Consider the following 25,856-nt stretch of genomic DNA (forward strand, 5'->3'; position numbering starts at 1 on the left):
CCATTATTTCTTTTCTTTTTTTCTTTTTTAAACTTATTTGTTACAAATCAAGAGCACCCCAAAACTGTTCTTCATTGTGGGTGGGTTGTCATTTTAAGCTATAGTAAAATTATGACACATTATGAACAAAATATACTGTGTTTTTTTTAATAAAGAATGAACATTAACAAGACTACATCATTAAAAAAAATTAAATTACACACAAAAAAGCAGGTTTACAATGTTGTTTCAACATAATAAAAACTCTGAAATGTCAGTAATGTGAAAACTAATCCTAATAAACTGCCCACACTATTACTATTTGTTTTCTTTATCACAGCTATTCTAACAGCTATGTGTAGCAAGGGTTTAGCCAATGCAAAAGCTATCTAATATTTAATACAGTCGTACCTCTACTTACGAAATTAATTGGTTCCAGAACTTTTTTTTCGCAACTTGAAAATTTCATAAGTAGAGGTGTACTTTATATGTAAATTCTCTAATTCGTTCCACGGTCCTCACACAACTACAAACTAAACCCTTTAAATATGGATATAAAAAAATTCATAACCTGAAAATTTCATACCTGGAAGCAATGTTCCCTCTAAGCTGCACGCGTGCGCAATTGCGCACTGCTCTTGTGTTTTCCGCGCACAGCAAATCATATGGAGCGCACAAAATAAAATCCATACTGAATTGTAAAAAAATAAAATAAAATAAATAAATAAAAAATTCTGTGCCAATTTTTAACACAACTCAGAGAGTGGCAGCCTGTCACTGACAAATAACAAAAAAACGCTAATTACAGATAAAACTATGACTAACACTGTGCCCAGCCAATGATATGATGCGAGTCACATCACGTGTGTTTACTTCCACAGCATGATTAAATGTTAACGACATTGACTGGCTGCATGAGTCACGCGTTATGCCTGCGTTTTGCAGGTTAGCATATAGTCAACGGTGTTTGTAAGGTTTTTTGGGGGTTTGTAAGGGGAATCATAATCATTTATAAGGGCAGTTATCGGCAGAGGTTGACAGGTATGTAAACTTGTAAGCAAATTTTCCGATGGAAAAGATATTGCATATAAATGGAAGCTTGACTCTCTAATGACACATTTAGCAGAAACGTCATTTGAGCGAGAATGCGAAGTGAGAATGACAGACGTGAAAAATAAGATAAAATTTAAGTCAGATTTGTGCATATTCTACTGACATTTATTAAGATGTTTATTGATATTAAGATTATTCATAGATATTAATCATTAAATTTTCTTATTACTAGATCAATTATGGGTATCAGACACACCTGTCAACCTCGGCCAATTGCTCCCCTCATTAATGATTGCAATTTCAACTTATTAAGCGATTAAAAAAACATACAAATGCAGCGCGGCACACTTTTACCTACATAGGGCGCACTTAAAAGTCTAAACTTTTCTCCAAAGTGGACGGGGTGCCTAATCAGTATGCACTAAATTCAAGATTCTGTAGATGTCGCTGTATGACACTGACAGCTTGACTCTGGGTACATTGCTTGCTGACGCGCTATATTTATGTAGTGAAAAGGGTGGAAGTTTGAAAGGGCAATACACATGCATATCATGCTTAAAGTATGACAATATTAGCAGTTGACATTGACGTTTGACAGAGACGATCCGGAATTGAGTGGAAATGGGTAAAACGAGATCGTTTAAAAAAAAATAATAATAACATACTTTTCTGTACAAAAGTTGTTATACATCGTAAGGCAGGTGTGATACTGGTGTGTGCCCATAGCGAGCAATTATGGTGTTGCTCACACTGGTCCTCAGTCTGCTCAGGGAGGTTGTCTGTATGCCCAGACATATGAAAAATTAGAGGGAACATTGCCTAGAAGCATTCGTAAGTAGAGGTATGATTGTAATTGCTTATATTCATGAGCAAATGAACCTGAAGTTATTAGCGTGTTACCTTTCCCAGCCACAATCCTAGTTCATATCATTCATCTACTAACATCAGTCCAAGTTAGGCTTGAATGGCAATCCAAACAGTTGTTTTTGCTCCAAACTGGTCACAGCTCCCAGTTTTTCTTCAGTACATTCACATACTGCTGGCGTGCCTTAGTCACGGGTGACACACATGTCGGAACCTTATCCAGTTGCATGGAGGCTAAGGACAGAGGACGCACCCTGATTATCCGCCGTAGAACTCCATCAACGTCATTCATCCACGTACTTACGGTTGCCTAACTCTCTTGATATGGCCACGTCCAGGTCTTGCCGCATCTGTAGAGATAAAACCCGAGGGAATACATGGTGAAGCTTAAATATGAAATGGTAACAAACCAAAATGGATTTTGAAAGGGTGACCAAGTGACAAAATTCACACACCATACAAAACATGTTTTCATTGCTATACAGTTTTATTACTGGAAAGGCAGTGACCCCAATGTTAAATACAGACGCTCCCCTACTTACGAACGAGTTACGTTCCGAGCGATTGTTCGTAGGTGAATTTGTTCGTAAGTTGCTTCAGTGCTATATTTTGTATTATAATTTATGCTTAAGGCCTAGTATTTTGAAGGTTTATATAAGTGCATTTGTATGTTTAAGGCTTGTATAAGTAACTTGCATTGGTTTGTACTGAAAAAAATAATAAAATGGAGAGAATACATACAGTACTGTATACATACTACGTACCGACGGTTGAACGGTTCAAGTTGTATGCCCGTGCAATGCTCACCATTTTCTCACCCGCATCAAGCTTCTTTATTATTGCCACTTTCGTTTCAAATGAAATGGCTTGCCTCTTCTTTGCACTACCACTCTCACTAGAAGCCTTTCGCTTTTCACCAACCATTTTGAATAATGGATGCACAAGATATTTAATGACAAAAATGATAAAAGTTATTTGCGCACTGGAGATACGTTCACGCACTTACGCACTGCAACGAACTGGGCAGAGGAAAGTGGATGCTGGGTGAGCTATATTAGCGGCGGAAAGAAGGACTACTCGGAAAAAGGCGCGCAATACAAAATCTAACGTACAGCATCTCTTTCCGAACATTTTTCGACATATGCCATATGCGCATACATGTTCGTATGTACCGGTGTTCGTAACTCGAATGTTCGTAACTAGGGGAGTGTCTGTACCATATTTTCTCGCATTAACGCCATATTTGTCGCTAAAACGTTGCATAAAACGTGAAAACTCACTTCAAAGTAAAGCATTTTGTACTCCCTATTACAACCATGAATATGGAGGTGAAAATTGTGAATCAGGAGGGCGTCTCATACGAGAGAAATTGTAAAATTCAACGATTTTAAGGCAATTTTAAAAGGTGGGGCTTATACGCGGAGGCGGCTAATATGCGAGAAAATACAGTAATTTTGGGGATAATTAGTTGCAACACAATGATACATTTGATCATGAGTCATCAAATAGCATTTGTTGATCTCAACATTGGACACAAATGGTCGGGCAACTACTCAAGTAGAGCAAGGGACTGACTAAAAATTTATCATTAATAATGATGAGGTGGATGAAAATTCATTATTTATTTTTAGTGATCAAGAAAAAATGGAGAGACAGTGTAAAACTGAAGAAAAAATAGTCAAAGGTTTGGTCATACTTTTTCATGCTGCTGAATGAGAAATGACCAAAATTTTGACTAGCAATGTCCTCTAGGTTTTAGTTGTCTATGTATAGCAGTTCCACCAAAACATTGGTGACCACCAACCTTGGCCAGGTAGTCCTGCACGCTGTAGCTGGGACTTTCACTCACGGGGCTGTGGGCTTTTGTGCAGAGGCAGCGGTATTGGTAGCCTTGCGGATTTGGCGCCATACCCATAAAGCCTCCGTCCAGCGTGGGGGCTTGGGTCCGTCTCAGGTTCAACAAGTCGTCTTCCAGCTGCTTTCTACTTCTCTCCAATTGGTTACGGGAGGACTGTTCCTTCTCCAAATCTGCTTGGAGTTCATTTAACTTCTGATTTAACTAAAAAAAAGGCATTAAAAAAGACTTAATATATAGCAGGTGTTCCACACTCTAGTGCAAGGGTGTCAGACTCGGGTTGGTTCGCGGGCCGCTTTAACGTCAACTTGATTTCACGTGGGCCGGACCATTTTAGATATATTTAGTTTTTTTTTTAATAAATGGATTAAAAGAACTGGATTAAAAGCCCTGAATATTCAGTTTTTCATAGATCTAAAACACATTTGTCAAAGTGGCAGCCCGGGGGCCAAATCTGGCCCGCCGCATCATTTTGTGTGGCCCGGGAAAGTAAATCATGAGTGCCGACTTTCTGTTTTAGGATCAAATTCAAATGGAGAGTATAGATGTATATTAAATTTCCTGATTTTCCCCCTTTTAAATCAATCATTGTAATTTTTTAATCAATTTTTTTCTGGGTTTTTAGTTCAAAAATCATTTTGTAAATTCTAAAAATATATTTAAAAAAAGCTAAAATAAGCATTGTTTTAGATCTATAAAAAACTGAATATTCAGGGCTTTTAATCCAGTTCTTTTAATCCATTTATTTAAAAAAATCTAAATATTATATCTAAAAGGGTCCGGCCCACATGAAATCGAGTTGACGTTAACGCGGCCCGCGAACCAACCCGAGTCTGACACCCCTGATCTAAAACAATGTTTATTTTAGCTTTTTTTAAATATATTTTTAGATTTCACAAAATAATTTTTGAACTAAAAACACAGAAAAAAAATCAGGAAATTTAATATACATCTATACTCTTCATTTTAATTTGATCCTAAAACATAGTCGGCACTCATCATTTACTTTCCTGGGCCACACAGAATGATGCGGCGGGCCAGATTTGGCCCATGGGCCGCCACTTTGACACATGTGCCCTAGTGCAAGTATTAAAAAAAATGCCTGAACTGGAACAATACTGTTAAACATGCAGATGCCATCTTATTTTACAAAATCTTCCGTAACAAAGCTCCTCCTCCACTGCACGATTTTGTACAAAAAATACAGAAATCAACAAGAGCTGGCTCTAGAGGTGACTGTGTAGTTCCCTTCAAAAAGAGTGCTAAATTAGCTAAAGCAACTTCTCTCTTCATACCTGGAACTCAATAGCAATTAGCATACGTGAATTATCGTCTCTGAACCTCTTGGCCAATCATCTTAAAGCCTGGCTATTAGACGGAAAAAAATTGCGATCACAACGCTATGCAAAACTGTGCCAATTATGTGTAAATGTGTCTAGTGTGTGTCATCGTTTATCTTTAAACTGCACTAGGGACTAAAGATGGGAATTAGCCCTCAACTACAATCTTACATATGTACATTTATCTGTATATTTTAATTTACATTAATATGTGCTGTCCCTTATCAAATAAATCAAACTCAAACTGAGTTGTGCAATAAAGAAAACATACCTTATCTTTGTCCACTTGGCTAAATTGCTGTTCTATCATTTTCTTCTTAGCAGTTTTAAGGAGAGCTTGTAACCTAAATGTAGGAACAAAATACAACTTTCTAGTTGAGGCCTATTTGACTCAGAATATGATGTCCACACATAAGGACAGCAGGTCTTTATGTAGTCAACCTTGATTAAATAATCCAAAAAAGTCACTTGCCTCATTGCCGAATAACAAAAAAAAAAATGGAGTAACATTCATTAAAAAAAAAACTGTTGATGCTAATTGTACTTTGGAAACAACGTTAAAAATTCCACACTTTAAGGATTCATTTAATTCCATATTGTCACATTTACACTAAAACGAAATATTGGATAGGAAATGTGTATTGCTAAAATATTTATAGTACAGTGGTACCTCGTCATACGACCGCTCGTCATACAAAATTCTCGTCTTACGGCGGAAATTTCGTCGAATAATTCGCCCGTCATGCGATCAAAATTTCGTGATGCGACCAAGCCAGGTCTTTTTTGCATATCTTTCGTGTATAACAATATCTACGAGCACGGAACGATTAATTCAGACAAGTTTCTCATACGACCAGGAAACGCACAACGCGTGGGCAAAAAGAGGGCTTTCTGGGTAATGAAGTATACTCGTGCACACAACACCCATAGGCAATGGCAACCTTTCTCAGAATAAAACTTCATTACCCACAATCAATACGTGGGTAAGCTCAACTATTGTATTTCCTGTTATTCTTTCTAAGGAAAGAGGGTCGCGCGATCGTTCTTTAAAGACTATTTCTCATTGGCAAGTGGTCGTGCGTTATCCTATTGTGATGACATTTGTATGCGACATTATGGAAATATTTTGAAGGGTAGACAAAAACAAACAACTCTTGATGCGTTCGTTTTGAAGACTTTGGCGGAGCGGCCAAGTGGTGTCAACCCGTAACTACGTAAGGTAAAAAAGATTACAACAAATTTAGAATTTAGTTTTGTTTGAAGTTACATTAAACGTTGAGTGTCTGTATATATGGCGAATTATAAGAAATAAAACATTTTTTACAATCCAATATCCTGTTTTTGGTGTTTTTTTCAGAGAGTTGGAACGAATTAATTTGTTTCCCGTTCATTTCAAAGGGAAACTTCCGCTCGAGTTACGAGAATCTTGTCATACGAGCTCAGTCCCGGAACGGATTAAGCTCGTATCTCGAGGTACCACTGTATTATATAAAAAGAATATGACATTTTTTGTGAAAGAACTGAATGATGATAACCTTATTTTCTACCTAATAACTGACAAATGTAACTTTGCAATCACCTGTATATTTCTTTTTGTAGCTCTGAATTTCTCTTCATCTCTTGTTCCAGACGACACTCCATCGACTTTTTTTGCTCTTCTAACTCCTCCCCTTTTTTCTTTTCCGTCTCCATCTGAGGCGCAATTTGTTAAACTTTCCCACCAGTCCATTCAAACACTTGCCACGTTAGGACAAGGCAGTTTCAATCATCACCTGCGTGCTCATGGTATCTTTCTCCTTTTCCGCCTTGGCTAAACGCAATCCCAACATGGAAGAGGTTTTAAACTCCTCCTTCCGCATGAACTCAGTATCCTGGGCGCCGTTGGACAAAGCCGTGAGATTTTGTACCTGAAATGAAGACCGTGACAACAGTGAGGGAAAAGTTTCTCATTGAATCCGGGTTGTATGCTACGCACCTCTTTGTTGAGTTGCTCCTCTAATGCAAGATTTTTACTTTGAAGATTTGTCACCAGTTCCTCCAGTTGAACTCTCATCTAAGGATATTTTTATGAATTAAAAAAAAATCAACATTATTTTGCATGCACAAAACTAGTTTTAAGCAACCGAGTGGTTAGCGCGTTTACTGTGTGGTCTTTGCATGTTCTCCCCAGGCTTAAGTGGGTTTTCTCCGGGTACTCCAGTTTCCTCCAACATCCCAAAAACATGCATGCTAAGCTAGCTGGTCGAACACTGTAAATTGCCTAACCCTTGCTACGATTGGTTGTCTTTTGTCTCCTCGAGCCCTGCGATTGGCTGGCCACCGATTCAGGGTGTCTCCCGCCAGGCGCCCATAATTAGCTGGGATAAGCTCCAGCGCCCCCGTGACCCTTGTCAGGATTAGCCTAAATGAAAAAAGAACTATTTTGCAACAGTTTTTTTCCCCACTAAATTTAGCTAACAATAGATGAGATTAGATAACTTTATTCATACCTTATTGCATACCTGTCAACCTATGCCGATGACTGCCCTTATAAATGATTGATTCCCCTTACAACCCCCCCAAAAAACCTTACAAACACCGTACGAGTCACATATTTATCGCAGGGCAAAGTAAAAAATGGATGACCCATTTAATAAATAACTATTTTGATAGTGGACTAATTGAGACGGAAGAAGTTGTACCTGATAGCGTGCAGAGAGCAGCTGTCACTCACCTTTGCGTCTTCCTGAGCGTCCCTTTGAAGAGCTTCAAATTTTCTGGAATGTTTCTTAGCAGCAGTCTTCAACCTGATGTTGTCCAGCGCCAACCTGAAGCCACATTATTATGTGTATGTATGAATCAAAATGGTGAAAATGGAAGTGGATTTTTAGTGCCAGTAGTTACCGATGCAAATCCTCTTCCTGCTGTCTGCTCGCGTTATCGGAGGCGTCTCTTTCATCCAAGTGATTTACTCGCTCATTTATTAATTTCGCAGCTTGGGTGGATTGAGTTTCTTTTTCGAGAAGCTGAATGACAACATGAGCAAGAATTTCTTGTAAAATAAAATAGTTTTACCTTTTGTTTGAGGTTGTCAACGTCTTGCAGGAGCCGTGTTTTCTCCTCCTCCAAATCACTGCGATGCCGATTACTGATTTCCAACAAAGCTTCACATTTGGATAACTTCTTTAATGAGTCGTCTAATTCCTGCTGCACCTGCTTCTGACTAGCCTGTGCCAAAAAAACAAAATCAAAATCCAGAATCTTAATATCCAGCTTTATATCGGAGAACGGGGCGCACTTAAAAGTCTAACATTTTCTCCAAAGTAGAAGGAGTGCCCAATCAGGATGCACTAAATTCAAGATTGTGTAGATGTCGCTGTATGACGCTGACAGCTTGACAGTCTGGGTACATCGCTTGCTGACATGCTATATTTATATAGTGAAAATGCGGACTGGTAAAAAGGAAATGTGCATGCTTAAAGCGTGACAATATTAGCAGTCGGCGATGACGTTTTCGTCTGCTACCAGTGCCCGAGACGATCCGGGTTAGAGACAAAATGGCTGAAAGGAGATCGGTTTTACAAAAAAAACATACTTAAAAAAATGTCGTCCAAAAGTTGTTATACGGCCTACACCAAGGGTGTAAGACTCGGGTTGGTTCGCGGGCCGCTTTAACGTCAACTAGATTTCACGTGGGCCGGACCATTTTAGATATAATATTTAGATTTAAATGGATTAAAAGCACTGGATTAAAAGCCCTGAATACTCAGTTTTTTATAGATCTAAAACAATGTTTATTTTAGCTTTTTTTTTTACATATTTTTAGATTTTACAAAATGATTTTTGAACTAAAAACACGCAAAAATTGATTAAAAAATGACAATGATTGATTTAAAAGGGAGAAAATCAGGGAATGTAATATACATCTATACTCTATACTACTTTTAATTTGATCCTAAAACAGAAAGTCGGCACTCATGATTTACTTTCCCGGGCCACACAAAATCATGCTGCGGGCCAGATTTGGCCCCCGGGCCGCCACTTTGACACATGTGGCCTACACAATTTTAAATGATCAAAAAAACGTATAAAATACCCCGAAAACGTTGACACATATTCTTTCCTATAGAAAAACACTACTTAACGGTTGCAAGGGTTCACCCAAAAAAAATGTTGAATAAAATAAAATAAATAAAACAAAAACCTGCACAAATGATAAAATAAAAAAATAAAATAAAATATTTACGTTGATATTCCTTTTTTCCCTCCTCTTTAGCTTACCTGTTTTTCTGTGTTCTCCTGCTCAAGTTTGCAAACTAGCGCGTTGAGTTCTTTGACTTTACACGTGAGGTCCTTGCACGTGGACTGAGCTTGCTGCACTTTTTCCTCATACTCGGTGCGCAGTTTGAACGTGGAGTCGTTGAAACTCTTTTTGGCGTCTGTCAAAGCGTAGTCTTTGGCAAACGTTTTGGATTGGGCTTCCTCCAGGCGCTGCCGGAGCGACGTGGCTTCGTTCTGCGCCTGCTTCAGAAGCCCCTGAGTGTTTTCTTGGGAGGAAGTGGCCCGGGCGAGGGAGTCCTTCTCGGCTTGCAGAGCCGTTTCCAGCTCTTTAACTCGGGCGGACATTTGATCGCTTTCGTGCTGCACGTTGCTCAGCTGCGCCGTCTTCTCGGCGATCTGGTCCTTGAATCGATGGACGTCGCTCTCCAAGGTGTTCGCGTGCGCCTTCGATTTGGTCAGCTTCTGGGACGATTTGTTGATGGCTTCGAGGTGGAGGACATCTTGGCCTGAGAGGAATAGATAGTGGTAAATGACACTGTATTTTCCGCACTATTAGCCGCAACTAAAATATACATTGGTTAATCATTGGATGAATTTCCCTTTAGCACAGCTCCATCTCCTTGATGTATAACACAACTCTTAGCCACTACTACCACAGATCCACCTAGTGGTTGTAACAAACAACCCCTTACACCACATGTGTCAAAGTGGCGGCCCGGGGGCCAAATCTGGCCCGCCGCATCATTTTGTGGGGCCCGGGAAAGTAAATCATGAGTGCCGACTTTCTGTTTTAGGATACAATTAAAATGAAGAGAATAGATGTATATTACATTCCCTGATTTTCCCCCTTTTAAATCAATAATTGTCATTTTTTAATCATTTTTTTCTGTGTTTTTAGTTCAAAAATCATTTTGTAAAATCTAAAAATATAGAAAAAAAGCTAAAATAAACATTGTTTTAGATCTATTAAAAAAGCTGAATATTCAGGGCTTTTAATCCATTTATTAAAAAAATATCTAAATATTATATCTAAAATGGTCCGGCCCACGTGAAATCAAGTTGACGTTAAAGCGGCCCGCGAACCAACCCTAGTCTGACAGCCTTGCCTTACACACTACTACAGCCCCATCTAGTGGATGCAATACACACATTTTCCATACTAAGATAAAATTCCTAAATCTCTTGAACTACAATTTTGAATCACTGGTGGTTAGTGCGTCGGCCTCACGATGGGGGGACCTGGGTTCAAATCCAGGTCAGTCCACCTGTGTGGAGTTTGCATATTCTCCCCAGGCCTGCGTGGGTTTTCTTCGGGTACTCTGGTTTCCTCCCACATTCCAAAGACATACATGCTAGGCTGATTGGACACTCTAAATTGCCCCTAGCTAAGAGTGATTGGTTGTTTGTCTCCTGGTGCCCTGCGATTGGCTGGCCACTGATTCATGGAATCTGGGATAGGCTCCAGCACCCCCCATCCTAGTGAGGATAAAGCGGTTCAGAAAATGAGATGAGATGAGACAACCAATTGTTGATTCTACCAATACATTGACTTTTCAAAGCAGTTGTCAAAACATTTACTAAGCTATCACAAAAACAGACGTGCGAATACCAACTTGCAAGTCGCCGGTTTTCTTCCTTTTCCAGGAGCAGCGTTTTCTCCACATCGGCGAGGCGGGAACGGCAGGAGCATAAGTCCGCCATCAAGTGTTCCCCGGCCCGCCGCTCGTGGTCAAGTTGCACGTTTGCCATTTGAAGCTCGCACTTTAATAACGAAAATTCCCTATCCCTGATCAAGGTGTCTTGGCTCTCGTTGTCCGATAAAATTTTCAGATCTTGGCGCAGATCTTCCACCTTATCCTTGAGGGTCTCGTTCTCCTCAGAGAGTTCTCTTTGCTTGATGTTGCTGCTGGCCTGCAGTTCCTCGAGTTCGGATCTCAGTTGGTCCTGAAACAAGATGGCCGCCATCAACTCTCCTGCCGTCGATAATTCCATTTGTTGATTCCAATCCGACTGTTTACAACACGTGTCAAAGTGGCGGCCCGGGGGCCAAATCTGGCCCGCCAAATCATTTTGTGTGGCCCGGGAAAGTAAATCATGAGTGCCGACTTTCTGTTTTAGGATCAAATTCAAATGAAGAGTATAGATGTATATTAAATTTCCTGATTTCCCCCCTTTTAAATCAATAATTGTCATTTTTTAATCCATTTTTTCTGTGTTTTTACTTCGAAAAATATTTTGTAAAATCTAAAAATATATTTAAAAAAAGCTAAAATAAACATTGTTTTAGATCTATGAAAACGGAATATTCAGGGTTTTTAATCCAGTTCTTTTAATCCATTTATATATTAAAAAAAATCTTAATATTATATCTAAAATGGTCCGGCCCACATGAGATCTGATCACCATGAATGTGGCCCGCCAACCAAACTGGGTTTGACACCCCTGGTTTACAAGATGACAGATGACTTCCAGACAATGACCTCATTATTTTTACTTCGTTTGTACTCCTCTTCCTTCTCTTTCTGCTTGACCACCTGACTGTTGACATTCTGAAGTAGGAGATTCAGTGCGCTTTCATTCTGTGCCAACATCATTTGGGCCTGTCTGTGGTCTTCTTTTAGCTGGGCAGAAAGGACACACCAACAAAATGTAGAAATTGTCACAAAGTAGCAAGTGAAGCTGCTTTTCCTCACCTTATTATTGGTGCTTTCATAGGCATTGATGTTCGTATTGGCAGTTTTCAGCTGAACTCTGTTGTACAATTGTGCCAAGTTAATAAAAAAAAGGATTAACTGTATTTTCTCGCATATTAGCCGCCTCCGCGTATAAGGCGCACCCTTGAAATTGCCTTAAAATCATTGAATTTTACAATTTCTCTCGTATAAGCCCCCTCCTGATTCATAATTTTAACCTCCATATTCATGGTTTTAATAGGGAGTACAAATGTGTTACTTTTAAGGGGAAATCTTAAGAAAAATGGTATTTCTGAGTTACTGTATAAATCGATTGCTGGATTGCACATTCCTAAAGGGTGTTGCTTGCATCTAGAAAAATTGAAGCGTGTCCGTAGCGGTCTAGTTTAACTACTGGTAAAAGGTAAGATGCGGCGCCCTGAGTGAACAATGACAGGCACAAGTAAGTGAGTTTTTTTCCAATCTTGTGTAAGATACGTTTTTTATTTTTTTTATTTCATCCATAGACGTCCAAATAAATTTTGTTTAGTGTTTTATCTGTTTATCTTTTCTCTATTTTGAAAAAGCATTGACTGGCGTTATGGCATTTCGTGCATGTCAAGTCTAATTAGTGCGCATATAAGCCGTACCCTCGATTCAGTCATCATTTTTTTGAGTGACAAATACGGCGGATATGCGAGAAAATATGTTAAGTGGGTGTATTATTATTAGTATTTAACGGTGGATCAAATCGTTGAAATGCAAACTTTTAAATCAAGAAAATGAAGCGGTCCTTACCTGAGGCTTGCGTTAGCGGTTTGCAACTCGAGGTTACATTCCTCTAAGTTACGCTTTTCAACTTCCAATTTTCTCAGCCGCTCTCCCTCGGGACCAAGATAGCATTTAGCTTTCAAAAATTGCTGATCGACTTTGTGTTGGAAATGTTTCTCACTTCTCGAGTCTGAGAAATACAAACCACATATTTACAAGATAAAGATAAATGTGATTTATTTGGCTATCCCATCGGTGGTACCTGAAGAGGCGCTATCCAGTCCCCGAATATTGTGACCAATGTCCGAGTCCTCTGATAGGAGCCCATCGGTATCTTCAGAAATCTCACTGCCGTCGATGTTCTGATAAAAGAAATGAGCAAGTTATTTGAAAACTTGAACATAGGCATTTCATGAACAAATAGTACGGATAAAATGAGGACATCTTAAAACAGTGTTTACTTGGATGGCGTTTCTTGTTCTTTTAAGCCATTCAGCTGATTTATACCTGTTGGCGATAAAGAGAAAAGTAGCGTATTTTCCACTCTAAAAGGCGCAGCTTTGATTATTGGCCTTAAAATTTGGTTCATAATAAGACGCAGCAGTAGTAGTGATGGTGGTAGTACAGTCGTAAAGGATTGTGTTATATATTCACTAGATGGAGCTACTGTATTAGCAGTAGTAGTAGTAGTAGCAGTAGCAGCAGCAGCAGTAGTAGGAGTAATAGTAGCAGGAGCAGCACCCTTCGGTTAATTAGTAGTAGTAGTAGGGTGGTAGTATTAGTAGTAGTAGGGTGGTAGTGTTAGTAGTAGTAGTAGGGTGGTAGTATTAGTAGTAGTAGTAGGGTGGTAGTATTAGTAGTAGTAGTAGCAGTAGTAGTAGGGTGGTAGTATTAGTAGTAGTAGTAGCAGTAGTAGTAGGGTGGTAGTATTAGTAGTAGTAGTAGGGTGGTAGTATTAGTAGTAGTAGTAGGGTGGTAGTATTAGTAGTAGTAGTAGCAGTAGTAGTAGGGGGTTATGTTATACATCCAATAGATGTAGCTGTAGTAGTAGGCAGTTATGTTATACGTATATGCAATAGATGGAGCTGTAGTAGTAGTAGTAGTGGTAGGGTGGTAGTATTAGTAGTATTGGTAGTAGGGGGTTATGTTATACATCCACGAGATGGAGCTGTAGTAGTAGTAATAGTAGTAGTGGTTAGGGGTTGTTATACATCCAGTAGGTCAGGGGAGTTCAATCTTTTTCCTCCAAGATCTACTTTTCAAGGAGTCATGGTCATGGTCAAATCCTTGGATCTACTTCTAAAACTGGAAATCAAACGCATCGATAGGCCGACACTTGCATATTTACCTGCCGTCATATTCGAACAGATCGAGGCCCAGTGCTTCTCTAACCGGAGTAGGTTGCGAGCTGTCCTCTGAGTGGCCACCGGGTCGGATGGGGAAAGTCGGCGCTTGTGCCAAATGGGATTCCAACAACATTCTACAAAGTGGATTAACAACATCATCGCCAAGTGGAAGAAAAATAAACTATACAGACTTCTAACGTGTTGAAAAAGAAATGCAATAGGTGTCTACCTAGGGGGGACAAATTGGTGTACTTGTGAAGATGCACTGGGCAACTCATTGAGACAAAAATATTTGGTCTCAGGTTGCTCATTTGACGGCTGCTCCGACGACCTCACGCATGTTTTGATGGGACTCAAAAATTTGGCCTCCGCTTGATCATTTGACGACTCCTCCGTAGCCCCTTTGCAAGTGCCAGGTGGTATCTAAAAAAGTAAAATGGGCAGCTTTTAAACACATTTTCGGTGATAAAACAAAACAAAAAAATCTGACTGAGTGGCCCTGTATACATGAATTTGAGATAAGAAAAGTCATGTGTTGTCATCAAAACTACGTTGCTTCTCGGCCAGAAAAATACATTTTGAACCTCAATTTGAGGAATTATCACTCCATTGAAAAGAATTCAATTGTGACAATTATTCGTCCGTAATGGAGCGTGAAAGGAGACAAACGGTCGGCCATCTTACCTCAGGTGGTTCTTGTTTGATGCTCTGACACGCTCCAATCTTGCTCTCATCTGATGTGTTTTGAACAACTGTTCCACGGTTCTCCATTTCGGTTAAGTGCAACGGTGGTGCTTCACTGGGGATGAATTTTTCTTCATCTTGAAGCCTCGTCTTCTGGGCCAAGTGGCCATCGTCAAATTTCTTCCCCTTTAAAGACGGGTCAGAAGAGTCCCCAATGGAGTCTTCTGATCCGCTGTCCAATCGGTTGGCTTGATCGACTAAACGCATGGAGCGATTGTCCTCCTTTCTACCCGAGTCTTCTTCTGAGTCATCCTGGTTTTCTTCGTTGACGCTATACGATTGGGCCGGACGGTTGAGTATCAGAACGTTCCGGACGACGACATTGAAGGCGGCTTCCTCCTCCTCCTCCTCCTCTTCATCGTCGTCCTCCGGCTTTATATCCCAAGTCTCAGTCGAAACTTTCTTCTGATAAAAAGGTGTTTGGAAAAACAAAATAGCAGATTTGACGTATAAAATAGGTAGATATTTTTCCCCAATGTGATCTGAATAATATTTAGCTCACAATACAAATGATGGTGACACGCAACGTTCCCTCTAAGATACGCAATTTAAGTTAGGTTAGAACTTTATTTCATCCCGTATTCGTGGAATTTCTTGGTTGCAGTAGCAAGACAGACACAAGAAACGCAAGAGATTTTGATTTTATTTTTAGTTTTTTATTTTATTTTATCCTTTGTGCAGGTTTTTATTTTATTTATTTTATTTGATTTTATTCAACTTTTTTTGTGAACCCTTGCAGCCATTAAGTAGTGTTTCTCTATAGGAAAGAATACGTGTCAATGTTTTTTGGGTATTTTATACGTTTTTTGATCATTTGAAATTGTGTAGGCCGCATGTGTCAAAGTGGCGGCCCGGGGGCCAAATCTGGCCCGCCGCATCATTTTGTGTGGCCCGGGAAAGTAAATCATGAGTGCCGACTTTCTGTTTTAGGATCAAATTAAAATGAAGAGTATAGATGTATATTACATTTCCTGATTTTCCCCCTTTTAAATCAATAATTATAATTTTTTAATCCATTTTTTCTGTGTTTTTAGTTCAAAAATAATTTTGTCAAATCTAAAATATATATAAAAAAAGCTAAAATAAACATTGTTTTAGATCTATTAAAAACTGAATATTCAGGGCTTTTAATCCATTTATTAACAAATTGGTCGCCGGTCTTTTCGTTGCCCGTTGTTTGGGTCCGGGCGACCAAAAGACCGGCGACCAAACAGCCGGTCACGAAAATTTGTCTCGTATCTCAAGATAAATATTTGCTCAAAATGTTACTTGTATCTCAAATTGCTCAAATGTCAAGGCACTCGTATGTGTTTTGCAAGTGAATCAAAATTTGAAATCTGTGTTCACCCTGATTTGCTCCATCTTCGAATTAAAACTGCCTTGGTCGTCACTTTCTATCATTGACATTTCAGAGGAGCCTGAAGAAAGACAAGAACTTTTGCTAGGTAAAACGGGTACATAAAATTGCAGAGAAAATTAGAAAGGGTGCCTTAATTTTACCTTCTTGAACGGGTGTCTGAAGTCTGCCTGTTTTGATCTTATTACAAAAAGAAAAAGAACTGTCTTGGTCCCAATCGGATTCTGAAGAATTGAATGAGAACAGACAATTAAAAAAGAATTGTGCACATTAGTCCTGTTTAACCGAGCGTACATTTTAGAGCGTAAAGATTTAGGCAGTGCAATTTTGTTGGTTTTACCATCACTTTCCTGAAAAAGCACGTTAGCGCCATAGCGATCCAATGGCAAAGGACGAGGCAAGGCGGAGACCTTTTTATCATTTGGCCTGATTGTCATTCGAGGCGCAAGAGTTGCGCTTGAAAACACGTCGGCCATCTCTTCTTTCACAGATGCAATATTTGCTTCAGGGAATTCCTCGGCCTGAAATTCCTCCTTGCATTCAGGCAGACTTTCCATACTGCTATTGTCAGATTTGAACATGTCTGATGCGTCAAAAGAAAGAAAAATAAAGTATACAGTCAAATTCCGAAAGCACGAATAAAGATGTTAGACCAAGGGCCGCTTTGACGTCAACTCGATTTCATGTGGGCCGGACCATTTTAGATATAATATTCAGATTTTTTTTAAATAAATGGATTAAAAGAAATGGATTAAAAGCCCTGAATATTCAGTTTTTTATAGATCTAAAATAATGTTTATTTTAGCTTTTTTTATATATATTTTTAGATTTTACAAAATGATTTTTGAACTAAAAACACAGAAAAAATGGATTTAAAAATTACAATTATTGATTTAAAAGGGGGAAAATCGGGAAGATTTTTTTAAATAAATGGATTAAATGAACTGGATTAAAAGCCTTGAATATTCAGTTTTTTATAGATCTAAAAAAGGGTTTATTCGAGCTTTTTTTTCTTAGTAAGGGGAAATCTCTTTTAATCAACTTCAAAAGGAAACCAAATTTTTCTTTAATTATTTTCCATATTAAAGTGGAAAAAAGAAATTATTTTTATATATTTTTAGATTTTACAAAATGGTTTTTGAACAAAAAACTGAAAAAATTGATTAAAAAATGACAATGATTGATTTAAAAGGTGGAAAATCAGGAAATTTAATATACATCTATACTCTTCATTTTAATTTGATCCTAAAACAGAAAGTCGGAACTCATGATTTACTTTCCCGGGCCACACAAAATGATGCGGTGGGCCAGATTTGGCCCCCAGGCCGCCACTTTGACACGAGTTAGACGATAAAAAATGCTTTAAGAATTTAGTACAATATTTTCTCGCATATGCCGTATTTGTAACTAAAAAAATGATGACTATATCAAGGGTACATCTTATATTAGATTAGATTCAATAACTTTATTTGGGAACTTTCATTGTCACGGTAGCAAGAACGTGAGAATACAGACACAAAAAAATACATTTTAGACATAAATAAATAGGTCATAAATAAGTTAATAAATAAATGTGCACAAGACTTAGAGCGTCGCTATACTCTTTCACCAGTAGATGTCGGCAATTTAACATTTACTATTTGTTGGTTATTTTCTGTTTTGCAGTAAGAAAACAACCATTACTGGATGAATTCATTCCTTTTGATATTGACCCTAATAATGTGCTATTTCAGAAATAGCACGTGCCATTATTTTTCTTAAAAATTTTCCCTTCAAAGTAACACATTTGTACTCCCTATTAAATCCATGATTATAATTGGGAATCCGGGGGCGGCTTATACGCGAGAAATTGTCAAATTTAACGATTTTAAGGCAATTTTACGGGTACGGCTTTTACGGGCGGGCGGCGTATATGCGATAAAATACGGTAATCACCATCTTTGCTAGTGGAAGGTCTTCCCCAACAGTCGGAGATTTCTTGTGGGCTTTCTGGCTCTGATTTGATGATTTCTTCGCATTGAAGTGGAGTTGCCAGGTAAGGCGCAAGGTTCCTCTTGGCGGCGTGCTCACTAATAAGCTGGGCACAGCTGCAAAGAGTCAAGATAATGACATTGTCACCCTGTTCTTTGTACCCTAGTATTCAAATAATGAAAATCATGCTTTTGCAGAATTTGGGCTTACTTAATATTTTAGCCCAAAAATGTGGGTCGACACGTTTTCACTGTGTACCAAATTGTTCCACCATTATAAGTTGGGTGAAAATCGGAGCAAATACAACCAAAATAATAATAAAAAATGCACTTACAGATGATAGTCATTTGCCAACGCATAGTCTTCAGCTGATAGTCCTTTGTTATCCTTCAGTGTAAAATCCGCTTGAAACATGAGCAGGATTTGTACCATGTCCATATTTCCATTGCCAGCAGCTATCATTAATGGTGATCTGTTAGTTTGTTTGGAGACCACGGACAAACAAAGCCTTACTGTCAGTCTTTTCAATACTTGAAATGTCTGTAGTAATTAGCACCCCAGGAATCCAAAGTCAAAAAGCCTCCACTCTGTGGAGAACAATCCTGATTTGGCGGAAAGATGTTTTTCCACGGGCAATATTAAAGTAAACAGTGAGCACGAATGACGTCAAATTTCTCCTGTGAAATTATTTGCAATTCGATAACGTTGCAAAACAATGCAGGTTTACATAAATAAATATTTATGTCGTCTTTGTCTCTTTTGGGAAAAACATATTAAACCACATGTGTCAAAGTGGGGGCCCGGGGGCCAAATCTGGCCCGCCCCATCATTTTGTGTGGCCCGGGAAAGTAAATCATGAGTGCTGACTTTGTTTTAGGATCAAATTCAAATGAAGAGTATATATGTATATTAAATTTCCTGATTTTCCCCCTTTGAAATCAATAATTATAATTTTTAAGTTTTCTCCGGGTACTCCGGTTTCCTCCCACATTCCAAAAACATGCATGGTAGGCTGATTGGACACTCTAAATTGCCCCGAGGTATGAGTGTGAGCGTGATTGGCTGTTTGTCTCCTCGTGCCCTACGATTGGCTGGCCTCCAATTCAGGGTGTCCCCCGCCTCTAGCCCGGAGTCAGCTGGGATAGGCTCCAGCACCCCCCCATGACCCTAGTGAGGATAAATCGGTTCAGAAAATGAAATGAAATAATAAACGATAGGTTTGGCATCATTGATGACCAAGAAAAAAAACGGCTTACTATACTATGTCGTTTTTTAAGAAAAAAGCCTTACTACACTATGTCGTTTTTAAATGAAAAAAAGCCCTACTATACTGTCGTTTTTTTTAAGAAAAATGCCTTACTAATCATTGATAACCAAGAAAAAAATGTAAACAAAGTGAGGAAAATGAAAGAATGAAATAAAAGTGCACTCAACGAAATGTATCAAACTAAGAAAAATGGTGTTGTTTCATAAACATAACTGCTGAAAACATTGAAAATATTTAGTCAGCCAATGAAATGCATTTTTTTTGTGTGTGGCTGGCGCTACTTAACCACAAATAAAATGAAATATTCTGCACCTCGCCCTGTATTCCCCGAACTGTTTTGATTTCTGGGAAAGAAATTTAAATCTCTAATAAATTCCACGGTCCCAGATTCCTTGGGGTACTAGAAAAAGATAATTTTTTGGGCTCTAACCTTTGGCATTTGTCCAAGATATTGACATCAGCACCTTTCTTCAACAGAAACTCAGCCATTGTGGTGTGGTTACCTCGAATGGCCATCATCAAGGGTGAAAGGCCTTTCTTAAAAATGAATCAAAGTCATTAGACACGAGCTCAAATTATTCCGCATTACAACGTCACGCGGCGAGTGAAAATCACCAGATTTTTTGCGTTGGTGTTAGCGTCCTTCTTCACCAGCAAGATGACGGAATCCATAGACGGAATTTTGGAGGCCAAATGTAAAGCTGTGTTTCCGTCCACGTCCACCAGATCAACGTCGGCGTCGTTCTCCAGCAGAATGCTCACAATCACGTCATTTTGGTTTTGCACCGCCTGATAAATGGTGAGAAAATCGATAGCCGTTCGGGACTATCACAAGTGTTTGTCTTACCATCATCAAGGCCGTCCTATTTTGGTTGTCGCAGAGATTGATGTTGGCTTTTTTCCCAATGAGAAAATTGACCACCTCAGCATGTCCGTTGGTGCAGGCCAGGTGAAGCGCAGTTCTGAAAAAGAAGTATCGTATTTTCTCGCATATTAGCCGCCTCCGTGTATAAGCCGCACCCATAAAATTGCCTTAAAATTGTTGAATTTGAATATTTCCCTCGTATAAGCCCCCCCCCCAGATTTACAATTTTCATCTCCATATGCGTGGTTTTAATAGGGAGTACAAATGGGTTACTTTGAAGGGAAAATCTTAAGAAAAATCATTGCACGTGGTATTTTTGAGATTCTGTATCAATCGATTGCTGGATTGCACATTCCGAAAGGGTGTGGCTTGCACTTAGAAAAATTCAAATAGGAAGTCATGTGAGCAGTACAACCAGGAAGTGTGTCTGTAGCGGTCTAGTTTGTCCTCCCTATGTAAGATGGTGGCGCCCTGAGCGAGAAATGGCATGAACAAGTGAGTTTTTTCACGTTTTATGCAAGATACAGTCATTATTTTTTTTAAATTTCATTCATAACCGTCCAAATAAAAGTTGTTTAGCATTTTATCTGTTTATCTTTTCTCTGTTGAAAAAAATGACCGTATCGGCTTGCGTTATGGCGTTTTGTGTATGTCAAGTCGAATTTATGCGCATATAAGCCGTCTCCTGGATTCAGTCATCAATTTTTTGAGCGACAAATACGGCGTATATGCGAGAAAATACGGTATCTCACAAGCTTGCCTTTTTTTGACACGTACTAAGACACGTGTCAAAGTGGCGGCCCGGGGGCCAAATCTGGCCCGCCGCATCATTTTGTGTGGCCCGGGAAAGTAAATCATGAGTGGCGACTTTCTGTTTTAGGATCAAATTAAAATGAAGAGTATAGATGTATATTAAATTTCCTAATTTTCCCCCTTTTAAATCAATCATTGTAATTTTTTAATCATTTTTTTCTGTGTTTTTAGTTCAAAAATCATTTTGTAAAATCTAAAAATATATATAAAAAGCTAAAATAAACATTGTTTTAGATCTATAAAAAACGGAATATTCAGGGCTTTTAATCGAGTTATTTTAATCCATTTATAAAAAATAAAATCTAAATATGATATCTAAAATGGTCCGGCCCACGTGGAATCAAGTTGACGTTAAAGCGGCCCGCAAACCAACCCGAGTCTAACACCCTTGTACTCAGACCAAGATTTTTCGGCTCATCCCTTCAGGGGTTGCCACGGCGAACCAGCTGACGGGACTTAAAGAATGTTTTTTTCTTTCTTCACTTACTCACCTGTTGTTCTTGTCAGGCTTATTGACATCGCCGCATAAGGAACTAAGCTGCATCTTACACATTTCCCCCTGCGAAGCGGCCTTGTGAAGTATATCCATATTCATCGTTTTCTCCTTGTAGCCATGTATCTGTCCGGTGCAACTCTTTGGTGCCATTTCGCCATTTTGTTTTCGAATCTTGTTGGAGATTTTGACCAAAAACTTTTTCATCTTCACACAGAGTGGCACAGCAATGTTCGTTAGCTTGCTTATGATGATAAAGGACGGCAGAAGTCCTTGTTCCTGAAGAGGAGACAGCCAAAGTGGAGAATTATTAATAGTTTGACATACAATAATAAACAATCAACCATAAGAAGTCAATTCCTTGGACAATGATTGATTCTTTTCATATATTAGTCTGTCACAATTAAATTCAAGGGCCTTCCATCATTTAATAGGATATGATGTATACATCTAACACGCAAACATTTACACATTTAACCTAAGGAATAAAATATACAAACCAAATGTTCTGTTTTGACAATTATCACTGAAATTTGTCAGACATTTGAATAAAAGGCATTGATTTTGTGTCAATCTGATGAATCCAGATCGATGCAATTGAGCAAATATACTAGCGAGTTTTATACATATTTTTCTATGTATGAATGTATGTATATACATCGAAATTTCCACATTCAAATTAACTTCAAATGGAAATTACTGCCGTTTCTCAATTTGCATTATCACGGTCGAACAGTATGATGGGGCTTATTATTATTATTATTGCATTGGAGATAAATTTAGTGTTGTGCTACCCGGAAGTAAAACTAAAGTCAAATAGAAAAAAACGATTAAATATCAAAGCACTTACCAGTATGTAAATGTCCACATTACACTCTAATATAGTATAGACTTATTGCCTTATTTACTTATTACAACACATAGTTTACAGTTTAAAAAAAGAAAGCTTTTACTTTAGCAAACCTGAAGCAAGCTAGCACGTAGCTAACATCGTTACTTTTAAGCTAGCACCTGTAAAAACAAACAGACATATCGAGCAATTATTTAAAAAAAATAAACACATGCCTACTCAGATATAAACAAAATTCATACTCACGTTGTCTCAAAATGAAGATTAGAAAAATATGTACCACACTTCCGCGTAGCTGTAAAAATTCAGTTCCCTATTGTAAACACACTTTTGAAAAGTATCGCAAAAATATGCCATAATAAATGAGACTTTCTCCTATAATGGCGAAGGAAGAATCTTCCAACCACACCAAGGCAAAAAAACTCCCATGTTTTATGTGGCTTTACTGCACGCCTTAAAGCGGAGAAATTCTCGCTTGTCTCTAACAAATGACGTTTTTAAACGCCAAATTTAATAATGAGACTAGAGTAGAAATAGTAAAATAAATAAAATAAAAACCTCTAAAAAAATTCGTACCAGACTGACTTCTTTCCCAAATATATTGTTAAGCCCGGTACTTTAGTGTTCTCAGTCTGAATAATAATAATAATAATAATAACTGTACATTATAATGCGTTTTAGCCATTATATGGCATTATACAAAGTATAAAATAGCGATATTTAATTCATTTATTTATTTTAGGAAATTGTATTGTCAATTACACAAAATATAAATGCCATTACACTCACTTTGTGAGGTATAAATATATAAATTATATAATATGTAATAATTTCTTACGATTTTTAAAATAAGCCTTAAAAACATTTGCAGACTGTAACTAGCCACTAGATGACGGTGTTTCTCTGAACATTACCCTCATGGTTGAGTGCCGTGAATGTCTGTCAAAATAATTAAATATATTCTACTAAGACGTTGATTTAGACAAATGGTGAATGCCTTAACATTTTTCTGTCCACAAGCTCAAAAGTCACGTAGAAATTATTCATGCTTGTTCAACAAAGCCACACATTTTGCCTTCTGGTTGGTTTCCATGAGTATGTCATATTATTTAGGATTTAAACTCATCTGTGGCCTTCCTGTGTGGAGTTTGTATTTCCCATGCCTGCTGTAACTCTCCATATTTTTTCTTTAGTTGACTCCGCGGTGTATATCAATAATAATTTCTCTTCTGCTTGTACAAATTATACATCTCCCACACATGACAGGCGATGGAGTGAACACCACGCTTAAGTTTTCTGCTCTTTATGATTAAATCTAAAAGTATAGCATTGTAGAAGCATAATTCTCTCCAAAAGATACTCAAGTCAATGGCATGTGACGATACCCACCTTTCCATATTCTGTATCTTTTTTGCAAGATGGCCGTCTTGACGCAGATGTTTTTTTAGGCACTCTGAAAAATAAGAAGGCGGCAAAACAAGTCAAGATATTGCACATGCCTCATCGATGTTGTCAGAAAGCAACTTACTATTGATTTAGCGCACTCTAACATCCTGTTCACGCTGTTGGTGCCCACTCAGGATTTCCTGTCAAAACATCAGCACTTATGAGGCTGAAAAGGGCCTCTCAAGGCTCCGCTTTTTCTCCCTCAAAAAGTCAATCAACGCCATCGGAAATGAACCGTGCCTTCAAATGTTCCCTTTACGGGGTTTTTAGACTTTGAAGAAACAAACTTTGCAGTATATGCATCAAAGCTGCAAAATTTGAGGGGAACTTCTTGTGATATTTGTGGAACGAAATGAAAAGAAAATTGCTAAAAGGACACAAAAAGTTTTGATGTTCAAATTGTAACCCAAAAAAGGGTATTTTTCATTCCATTCGTCAAAATTGAATTGAATGCTTTTATTGTCGTTATACAGGTATAATGAGATTTAAAGCTTCACCACAAAGTGCACAAATAACAATAAACAAACAGACAAATAAATAATCAATAAATATAAAATTAAATAAATAGGTAATAACGATAAATAAATAGTCAACAACATAAATAAGTAGGGAAGTGCACAAATAACAACAAACAGACAAATAAATAAGTAATAAATAAATAGTCAACAACATATATAAGTAGGAAAGTGCACAAATAACAACAAACAGACAAATAAATAATCTATAAATAATAATAAATAAATAAGTAATAACGATAAATAAATAGTCAACAACATAAATAAGTAGAAAAGTGCCCAAATAACAACAAACAGACAAATAAATAAGTAATAAATAAATAGTCAACAACATATATAGGTAGGAAAGTGCACAAATAACAACAACAAACAGACAAATAAATAATAAATAAATAAATAGTCAACAACATATTTAAGTAGGAAAGTGCACAAATAACAACAACAAACAGACAAAAAATAATCAATAACAATGAATAATATAAAAATAAGTAATAAACAAATAGTCAACAACATAAATAAGTAGGGAAGTGCACAAATAACAACAACAACAAACAAACAGACAAATAAATACCGTAATTACTCGAAAATAACACGCAGGTAATTTTGGGCCAAAAAAATCTGGAAAAACGCAGTACTCGAATATAGTGCGCACCTAAAATTTCCCGCTGACGAAAATCAGAAATCTTACCTTTTTTTCTTCGTTTCACGATTGTTTTGTTCAAACAAATTTATTCATTAGAATCCTTCAAATGAAAAGTTCCTCTCTCTCTTTGTCTGTCCTCTCATACATCTCTTCGTTGAGAATCCTATCAACGTCCACGCTTCCTTCATCCACTTCCTCTTCCTCCCACAACACATCATCCGATTGGCTTTACGAGATGACGTAAAATCCGTGCGTCAAATTGAGTTTGACAATGCTTTTTTCGATCGAAAATTTGTAATTTATTTTAGTTATTGATTATAACACTGAACTGAGAGAGGGTGAACTGAGACGGGTACGAGGCTAGAGGGGGGCAGTGGTGGTCTCGGCTTCACGAGATGACGTAAAATCCGTGCGTCGGCTCTACGAGATGACGTAAAATCCGTGCGTCAAAGTGAGTTTGACAATGCTTTTTTCGATCGAAAATTTGTAATTTATTTTATTCAATTCAATTTCAATTCAATTTATTTGGCAAGAAAAAGCACCAGGCTAAGGGCCATGTAACAAGACAAAAAAAAAAAAAAAAAAAATTAGTTCTTGATTATAACACGCACCCCCAACTATTGGAATTAATTATATAGCAAAAATATGCGTGTTATATTCGAGTAATTACGGTAATAGCAATGGATCATAAATAAATAAGTAATAAAAATAAATAAATAGTCAACGGCTGGGTGGTTAGCGTGTCGGCCTCA

The 25,856-nt window shown here is 37.9% G+C and overlaps 1 protein-coding gene across 8 annotated transcripts in view; it reads right to left on the minus strand.

The window, feature by feature from the left end:
* Nucleotides 1–6: 6 nt before the first annotated feature.
* LOC144071382 (uncharacterized) overlaps nucleotides 7–25,856 on the minus strand; it is a 42,699-nt gene continuing 16,849 nt past the window's right edge. For 2 of the 8 annotated variants that reach the window (XM_077596422.1, XM_077596421.1), the window contains exons 5-35: nucleotides 24,029–24,086; nucleotides 23,890–23,953; nucleotides 21,649–21,929; nucleotides 20,327–20,441; nucleotides 20,095–20,268; nucleotides 19,910–20,016; nucleotides 18,547–18,684; nucleotides 18,177–18,328; nucleotides 16,582–16,824; nucleotides 16,385–16,465; nucleotides 16,232–16,302; nucleotides 14,825–15,289; nucleotides 14,370–14,563; nucleotides 14,143–14,274; nucleotides 13,256–13,301; nucleotides 13,057–13,156; nucleotides 12,822–12,984; nucleotides 12,045–12,102; nucleotides 11,832–11,972; nucleotides 10,965–11,295; nucleotides 9,352–9,857; nucleotides 8,146–8,298; nucleotides 7,975–8,096; nucleotides 7,805–7,898; nucleotides 7,067–7,144; nucleotides 6,864–6,998; nucleotides 6,671–6,783; nucleotides 5,363–5,435; nucleotides 3,701–3,955; nucleotides 2,201–2,246; nucleotides 7–2,130 (exon numbers count right to left, since the gene is read on the minus strand). In XM_077596422.1, the coding sequence (XP_077452548.1) occupies nucleotides 2,033–2,130; nucleotides 2,201–2,246; nucleotides 3,701–3,955; nucleotides 5,363–5,435; nucleotides 6,671–6,783; nucleotides 6,864–6,998; nucleotides 7,067–7,144; nucleotides 7,805–7,898; nucleotides 7,975–8,096; nucleotides 8,146–8,298; nucleotides 9,352–9,857; nucleotides 10,965–11,295; nucleotides 11,832–11,972; nucleotides 12,045–12,102; nucleotides 12,822–12,984; nucleotides 13,057–13,156; nucleotides 13,256–13,301; nucleotides 14,143–14,274; nucleotides 14,370–14,563; nucleotides 14,825–15,289; nucleotides 16,232–16,302; nucleotides 16,385–16,465; nucleotides 16,582–16,824; nucleotides 18,177–18,328; nucleotides 18,547–18,684; nucleotides 19,910–20,016; nucleotides 20,095–20,268; nucleotides 20,327–20,441; nucleotides 21,649–21,857 (4,593 nt within the window). In that variant the 5' untranslated portion in view covers nucleotides 21,858–21,929; nucleotides 23,890–23,953; nucleotides 24,029–24,086 and the 3' untranslated portion in view covers nucleotides 7–2,032. Of the gene's footprint in view, nucleotides 2,131–2,200; nucleotides 2,247–3,700; nucleotides 3,956–5,362; nucleotides 5,436–6,670; nucleotides 6,784–6,863; nucleotides 6,999–7,066; nucleotides 7,145–7,804; nucleotides 7,899–7,974; nucleotides 8,097–8,145; nucleotides 8,299–9,351; nucleotides 9,858–10,964; nucleotides 11,296–11,831; nucleotides 11,973–12,044; nucleotides 12,103–12,821; nucleotides 12,985–13,056; nucleotides 13,157–13,255; nucleotides 13,302–14,142; nucleotides 14,275–14,369; nucleotides 14,564–14,824; nucleotides 15,290–16,231; nucleotides 16,303–16,384; nucleotides 16,466–16,581; nucleotides 16,825–18,176; nucleotides 18,329–18,546; nucleotides 18,685–19,909; nucleotides 20,017–20,094; nucleotides 20,269–20,326; nucleotides 20,442–21,648; nucleotides 21,930–22,500; nucleotides 22,662–22,746; nucleotides 22,979–23,889; nucleotides 23,954–24,028; nucleotides 24,087–25,856 lie in introns of those variants that run through there. The other 6 variants (XM_077596428.1, XM_077596427.1, XM_077596426.1 and 3 more) reach the window with 6 other exon arrangements.

This window comes from Stigmatopora argus, chromosome 3 (genome assembly GCF_051989625.1).
Source record: "Stigmatopora argus isolate UIUO_Sarg chromosome 3, RoL_Sarg_1.0, whole genome shotgun sequence".
Taxonomy (NCBI): Eukaryota; Metazoa; Chordata; class Actinopteri; order Syngnathiformes; family Syngnathidae; genus Stigmatopora; species Stigmatopora argus.